General features: G+C 35.4%; 1 protein-coding gene across 1 annotated transcript; it reads right to left on the bottom strand.

Moving 5' to 3' along the window:
• Positions 1 to 4,067: 4,067 nt before the first annotated feature.
• Positions 4,068 to 7,686, bottom strand: brk (transcriptional repressor brinker). The gene has a single exon (XM_075298941.1). The coding sequence runs from the start codon at positions 6,841 to 6,843 to the stop codon at positions 4,693 to 4,695; it is 2,151 nt and encodes a 716-aa protein (XP_075155056.1). The 5' UTR covers positions 6,844 to 7,686; the 3' UTR covers positions 4,068 to 4,692.
• Between the last annotated feature and the right edge of the window lie 577 nt (positions 7,687 to 8,263).

The raw sequence follows: 8,263 nt of genomic DNA, 5'->3' as shown, positions 1-8,263 counted from the left end.
GGCCCCTTTGTCATTGAGCCTAACATGGAATCGGGCAGCACTCAGTGATAAGAGAGAAGTTCACCAATGTGGTATCACAATGGACTGAATAGTCTAAGTTAGCCTGATACATCGGGCTGCCACCTAACCTAACCTAGAATATATTATGTTTGGGGCATGAATGTTTCATAAAAATAATATGCGTGAATGCAAACATATATAAATTTACAAATTTCAAGTAAACATATATATGTTTACAATTTCTATGAAACGGTTGTATGTTGTTTCGGAAAACTGTTTCATGATAAGGCCAAAAATGTGATATGCTTAAGTCTAAATATTATTTAATTTGGATATTAGAATTTGTATTCGGAGTAAAGAGAATAGACATTCGGAACCAAAAGAATAGACATTTGAAAAAAAAAACAGCGTGAGTTTTCGCCTTGAGAACAGAATTTTATGTATGTGTCGACAAGTGTTTTGTTTATCATTTTGGCATTATGGGCACAATTTTTTTACCGGCATTAAAGGTAAACATGAAATTAAGTACAAATCACGATAAGTTTTAAAGGCATTTAAAATGGTGTTAAATGCTAGTAAAAAACGGTTCACTCCTAAATACATTTTCTTCTTTTGTTAGTGTTTTTGAATTCCTTCCAAAATTTCAAACTTTTTTACCAAAAACAGTTTTTTGTTATAAACTTGTTATTTTTGCAATAAAAAAAAAATATTTTATCCAAAAGCTCAGTCCATTTCGTTTATATCAAGCACTGTTCTTTTCCGACTGTAAATCTTTAATACCCCACATTTCGAAATTTCATTATAAAAATTTAATATAGTATAAATGTCTAAATTAAAAAAAAATGGTTCAGTCAAAGCAGGGATTGAACCCACGACCCTTTGCATGCAAGGCCGACATGCTAACCACTGCTCCACGTGGCCAACAAATGTATGTTTCTGTTAAATAATGTTATATTTGCATGGGCTCGTGGGCGCTGCAAACTATGCTATATAAATATAACTTATAACGATAATTGTCTACTGGTGACTATAACAGCTACGTAGCCCAGTGGATAGTGTGTTGGCTTACAAACTGTATGGTCCTCGGTTCGATTCTCCGTCCAGGCGAAAGGTAAAAATTTATAAAATTGAATAATTTCTTCAACATTATTTGTATTACAGGAAAAGGTTCCAAGAATTAAAAATTTCGTGGAAGTGAAAATTATGTTAGGGAATGCGCACAATCTTCTTTGGGGAAAATTCTTCCAAACATATAGTATTTTTGGGCTAGAGAAGCGATTTTTTTTTGAGGGTGAAGAAAACACATGAACAATTTATAATAAGAGATTTAATTTAGGTTAATATCCTTTTTGGCAAATAAGGAAGATTCCATTAAAAAATCCGCGAAAAGTTTCCCGATCTATGAAAAATAGCTTGCAGAACAGCCCCGACGGGAATTACACCCCACCAGTCTTCCATATGAAACCAAAAACATTCCCGTATATCTAGTTTCGTTCGAAAATTAGCGTTACAGATATGACTAGTGTGATTTATAATTTCACCGCGATTAAAACAATATATTACAGGACCTGAGACCAATATTTCGATTTAAGATTTTTCTACTCACATGTATTTTAAAATTTTTAAAATTCTACTTTAAATTATCATAAGCGTAGGAAGGCCTCTGGGGAGAGGGCTTAGACCCCCCCAGAAAAATTTTAGCCCCCCCAGAATTTGAAACTCTATTTATGATTTTCCATTTTTCAATAAATGTCAATAGTTTTTTTTTTTAATTTTTATAAAAATTAAACAAGTATATACAATCGCACAAAGTTCCGCTAAAGACTTTCATGAACACTCGAATTACTTGGGTTGTGGTAGCAGTTGCCGATGGCAATGTTTCAAGTCAGATATTTATGAAATAAAGCTGTGGTTGAACTTATGATTGATTTAGTTTAGTCAATTTAATTAAACAAATAGTAATTGATATTAAAACTATTTTTTCATAAATTAATATCTTAATAATGCTGTGAAAAAGCGTCGCCAAAAAAGTAGTGAAAATGTTCTTTTTGGTCTAGAAGTGGTGCAAAATTGGCGGAGAAGCAATGAATGTAATATGAGCTTGTCATGGGACAAATGTCCACCGTTTCAACAGCCGTTGCAATGAATTAGCATCACTTCTTAATGTGAGATCCGAATTCAGTGTTTTGAATGTGAATTAAAAAATTTTGTGATATTTTCCTAAATAAATAATTTTTATATTGTTTTTATGATTTTAATGCATTCTGACGCTCGTTTTTCCTCGAACAATTTCCAAAATTATCGATTTTTCTATAATGGATTTAGCAGTTTTGTGGCAAAATTTGAATAATTTGTACCAATTTTATTCTTACTCTTTTTTTAAACTATTTGAAAAAAAGAAAACAAAAAATTACACATTAAAATATGAAAAAAATCAATTGAAATCAAATTGAGGACATTTTTGGAAGTACTTTAGAACAACTCACAATTTTTTTGCTGGGAAAAGTGTGGAACTACTTTTAGTTGCTTTATTATAAATTAATTGACGAGTTATTTTGATGTCTAATTTTTTATTAAATTTTATGAAATAAAACATTAAATGAACCTATAAGTTCAGTCCATAAATTTTTAGCTAGGGGGGCTATAGCCCCCCCTAGGAAAATTGTCTAGCTACGCTAATGTAAATTATTCAATTTTAATTCTCACACCCTCAAAAAAATCGCCTGTTAACATATGTTCCAAACATATTTTGCAGGAAGCACATATATTATTGGATACTGCCGAAACATTAATATGTTTGTTGTATGTGAACATATTATATGTTTGGAAGCATTTGAGCCCAAAAATATTATATGCTTGGATGAATTTTCCCCAAAGAAGATTGTGCTCATTCCCTCACATAATTTTCACTTCCACGAAATTTTTTAGTTCTTCTCAAAAGAAGAACGTGGAGTCGAGTATAAATTAATAAAGAGGAACTAAACTTTGTTTTTATACATTTTACTGTTTAAATTTTCACTGTTTCCTCCTTTTATCATTTCACTGTCCCAACTCTAAAAAGAGTATAGTGCCCTTTCGTTATTTTTATGAAGATCCCTTTGTAATTGTTGTATATTTTCCACCGTTTTTTTTTTTTAATTTCCTTTGTCTGAATATTTTGACTTACTCCTCGTATGTTACGTTCCGATTTCTTTTAACGAACCAAGAAAAAATTGTGCCCATAATGCCAAAATGAAAAACAAAACACATGTCCACACATACATAAAATGCTGCTCTCAAGGCGAAAACACATGTTTTTTTTCAAAGATCTATTCTCTTGGTTCCGAATGACTATTCTCTTTACTCCGAATACTCATTCTAATATTCAAATTAATAATATTTAGACTTAAGCATATCAAATTTTTGGCCTTATTATAAAAGAGTTTTCCGAAACAACATACAAGCGGTTTCACAGAAATTGCTCCTTTTGATTCTCTCGCTGTGTTATGTTGATGTCTTTCGTTAACCCTCCCGGTTTCCATCTCTATTTCTTTCTCTATACTCTCTCTCCCTCTCTGTCACTCTCTGAATAAAATATCACAAGATATATATGTTTACTCGAAATTTGTAAATTTATATATGTTTACATTCACACATATTGCTTTTATGAAACATGCATGCCCCAAACATAATATATTCTAACATATTGACATATGTGTCCCAAACATTTAGTTTTAGTTTAGGAACATTACATGTTTGCACTTAAATATATTGTGTTTAAAAATAGTGCCCGAAACACATTTTGTTTATATCGGAACATATGAAAAACATAATTTTCCAACAGTGCAGTTATTAACATTAAAAAATCATCAAAATGTATCAATGACGATGGCAACACTGTTTATAGCCAATGATAAACAAGTGTTCGTAACTGTTCGGAATTGTTCGACCGAACTGCCAACGGAAGCCGAATACTAAAACAATGTTATCCCTAAATTTACCTCTTTCCGAGTATAAGTATTAATCCATCAGATCCTCTTCCCATATTAGCAAATATATAAAATAACCCAAATAATAAAACGTAATGCTTGTTTTTGTTTTGCAGGTTGTTAAAACATTGTTAATATATTTCGAAGTTCTTTACATGCAAATTTATCGCTGTATGTTTGTAAATAAAAATACTGTAGAAATATTGTAGGGCCTACAATTTTATCTAGAGAGTTTTGTAAAAATGTTTGTATATATCTATGTGTTTATGTATGCATGCATTTTTATGTAGCTTTTACAGTTCAATTTATATCACAATCATTTGAATGAACATTTTTCCAAAAATAAGTCAACTAACATTTTCCAAAAAATAAGTATTCGTAAAGCTTTCAATTTTAACAGTACAAAGTTCTTTTTTCTTCTCTTAAGAATTTAACTTTTATATCGTGAAAGATAATATATATATTTAAGTAGTATTTACATCACCTCCCTTAAGACTATGTGCTAGCACAATAATACGACTGACACCTTTGCGGTCGCATTTCAATAAAATTATTTTATTCTACTAGACCATTATCAAATTAATGGTTTACCTTTAAATATTGCTTAAATTATAAATTGATATGTGTTCATTACATTGAATTGTTGTTGTTGTTTTAGAAAGGATTCTTATCCAATGGCATACATTTTTCTTAATGATTAGTAAAAAAGAGGGGGAAGGGGGGTTCAGGCTAATATAGCTATCGGTGAGATCGACTCTGAAGAAGGGCGCGATTCATGCTCCAACCATCGTTCCACATGCTTTGCTCGTTGTAAATTAAGCTGATCATGAGGGCTTGACTGCATTTGCAGGGTTAAGCTAAAGGTTCGGTTGTAAGCGTGAGATTCCCCTCGTGAACAAAATGACGAGTCACTGTATGTGGAAGACGAACTTTCGTAGCCTGACGAAGACGGAGATCCCTTGGGACTTCGGAACGAAGTGGGAGATATGGTGGGAATGGAGGTAAAGGCACTTTTCATCACTTCTGTCTTACTTTCGGCAGGAAAAATTGTGTTTTCCGATGGGATGGCTAAATTTTCTGTCGTTGAGAATTGAAATGTAGATCCCTGGCATTGGTTGTTTGTAACGTCATATGTGGTAGGCGGAGGCGAAAGGCTAGCTGTATACCTGGTCCATGGACTTGCCTCAACTGATTCACAATACTTCGTTGTATCCGTGCTAGCGCCACTAACCACTGTACTGCTCTCCGAATCGACATAATCATCGAGCAGATAGGGTTTGAATAGTTTTACTGGTTTCGAAGATGGTATTTTCTCCTCGGTACCCACTTCAATTTCGACTTCATCCTCATCATTATTTGTATTAATGGCATGGCTGTTTGTGTCTGTATCTGTAGAGTCTTGTAGTTTTTGTTGCTTTTCCGAAAGCTCAATTGGATTGTCATCTAAGCTATTGGAAGATTTTCTTGATACCTTCCGCTTTCGGTGGGTTAAATCAACAATGTTTGTACTATTTGTCGAATTATTGTAACGCCCCTCCTCGGCACTTCTATCATTGGAAAACAAATCGGTCTTCATATGCTTTCGGGTTCTTAGTGACAAATCCATTGGACCCAAGGGATATACCAGGGGGGCATAAACATCTTCTTTGAATTGATATAATGCCGCTGCCGCTGCTGCTGGGTGGTAGTGATTAACAACAGTGATTTCATGGCTTGGGTATGTGATTTTGTGCTCACTGGCTGCAACTACACGTTTTGGTTCTAATACATTCTCAGAATTTTTCTTAGACTCTACGGACTCAATATGTTGGGATCCACATACTACGGGAAAACCATTGGTGGTGGCGGTGGCGGAGACGGCGGTGCGGGTGGCAGCTGCTGATAAGGCACTAACTTCGGGTAGACTCATTGACGGCATAAACGATGACTGTTGCTTGTCTGATGACTGATGTGTTAGTGCTTGTGTATATGCCAGATTGTGGTATTGATATGGTGTGTGGTGCTGTTGATGAGGAATATGGTGCGCTAATATCGGCAAAGGCAGTTGAACTGTTGCAGGTGTATGGTGAATATATGCTGGGATTCCGTAGTGGTGATGATGATGGTGGTGTAGTAGGGGTGACATTGCTGTGGATGCATTGTTGCATGCGCCAATAATTGATGAGGGGCGCAAAGCCGAGGGGACCGATTCTGCTGTCTCTGCTGCTACCGAACCATTAGACGATGGTTTATTTGTAATTGTCATAGCTACAACTGCAGCTAAATTGGCGGCCGAAAGTACATCTTGTGTTTGTGTGGTGGTTGTATTTGTCGCCCCCGATGACATAGGTGGCACAATTATTGAATTATGAGGTGCATCATGGCCTGCAGCTAAGTGGCCATGCTGGTGGCCACTAGCTCCAAATTGTACATTAATGGAAGACTTTTGGGTTTGTTGTTGTTGCTGCTGATGCATGTTGATATTGTGAAATTGGTGCTTCACAGTATTCTGATTAATATTGGCCACCGATGATCTTAGACTCGTCTCGCATTGTAACCATTTTTGTATTTGCCTACGGTGGATGTTATACTTTCGTGCCGTTGCCCGTTGATTGCCTTTGCAATCATTGTCATTGCGGTATGACTCGAGAACTTGTAGTTTGAATTGTGGTGTGAATATGCGTCTCGAGCCCATTTTATGGCTATTACTTCCGTTTCCACTTGTTGATGAAGAAGAAGTTCCCTCATGTAGAGGTTTTTTGCAACTTAGCTCTAGCATGGTAGCAATTCGATCATCTCTATTTTCATTTTTCATCACTGCTTTGCAATTAGTCGGGGAATTCCGACTGTCAACACTTTCATTATTTTCCATCTTTTGGTTTTGTACAAAAACCATAACAAGCGATTGTATAAAATGTTAATATGTACAACATAAAATATAGGCACTTCCGTTCACAATCAATATTTTTATTATTATCGTATATTATCTCAGTTTTTGTTTTTTGTGTGTTTTGATTAAATCATTTAGAATTGTTCAGTTTTTTTTTCTATTTGGGTTTTTTATTGTTTTATTGAATATCAGATGCTGTTGTCGCAATTTGAATTTGTACACTTCACTGTTTTGTAATAACTCATTCCCACAATAGTTATTGCTATGATGTCTGTGACCGAACACCTTCAAATCCAAAACACAAGTGTTATGCGTTCTAGTTCGAAGACTCGTTCTAGTTGTTTGGCTGTGTTATAGCAAGTAATTGCTTTAGTATTATACCGACACAACACATCGTAGTCGTTGGCTGTTGTCGTCGTCGTCGGTTTGTCTCCTGGCGTGAATGTGTTTAAAGTGGTTGCATTGTTGTTGTTGCTCTTGTCGTCTTCTTTCACTGATTCTGATTGTTTGCATTGATAGGCAAGACGTGAGTGGAACACAAAAGAGGTGTGGAACGAAACAAACAGCGCGGCGGCACAATACCCAGAACACGTTCGATCGCAGTGTTTTTTCTTTTCCAACTAACTAAAAACTCGGTAGAAATATATTTTAATGTTCAATTCGCCAGACACTGGCAGACATTCTGGCTCTAGGTATTTCCATTGTGGTGGTGCCTTATGACACAAATACCTACACACACATACACAGCCACACGCGGGCGCTATCCACACGAGTTTGATTAGTGCAGAGCATGGCAAATGGGTGTGAGTAGGTATGCCAACTAACCACATACACTTGCTCTCTCACTCTCTCCCGCTCTCACAAATATCAACTGTTGCTTTAGCTGTATACTATGCGTGTAGGTAGAACAACTAAAATATTCTTTCTCATTGATAGAGACTTAGCCGTCCCATCCCGTTCGGCCTCCCTATATCTGTTCATATGCACTAATGTGTATTGAGTATCTGTGTGCTATCTACAGACGGCGCAACATGTGCATGTATGTATGACAATTTGATTGATGAAGAAAAACAACCGCCGCTCTAAGTCGGTATGTATTCGGACGTGGACACTACACTAAATTTGTTCACACACTAGCTTCGACAACGACCTATGCATAAGCTGATAAGCAGTTGATATAATATGCACAATCGTTTTATTTGACCATAGCGTAAAAACTTATATGCCGCTTCTGCATACTTTGCTAAAATTGAGAAGAAAACAAAAAATGCATGCTAGCATCGGAAAGTCAACTTGCACTTTTCTCAATCCATACCATGAATAATTTTTCATACAATGTAAAGATTACCACATTAATGTACTTATACAAATTAGAAAAATTGCAACCCACATGGGGTTAATATTGAGAACAATGATATTGCAAGTA

Source organism: Haematobia irritans, chromosome 3, assembly GCF_050003625.1.
Source record: "Haematobia irritans isolate KBUSLIRL chromosome 3, ASM5000362v1, whole genome shotgun sequence".
In the NCBI taxonomy this organism is placed as follows: domain Eukaryota; kingdom Metazoa; phylum Arthropoda; class Insecta; order Diptera; family Muscidae; genus Haematobia; species Haematobia irritans.
The sequence above is the reverse complement of the archived record's forward strand: the minus strand, read 5'-3'. Positions and strand labels throughout refer to the sequence as shown.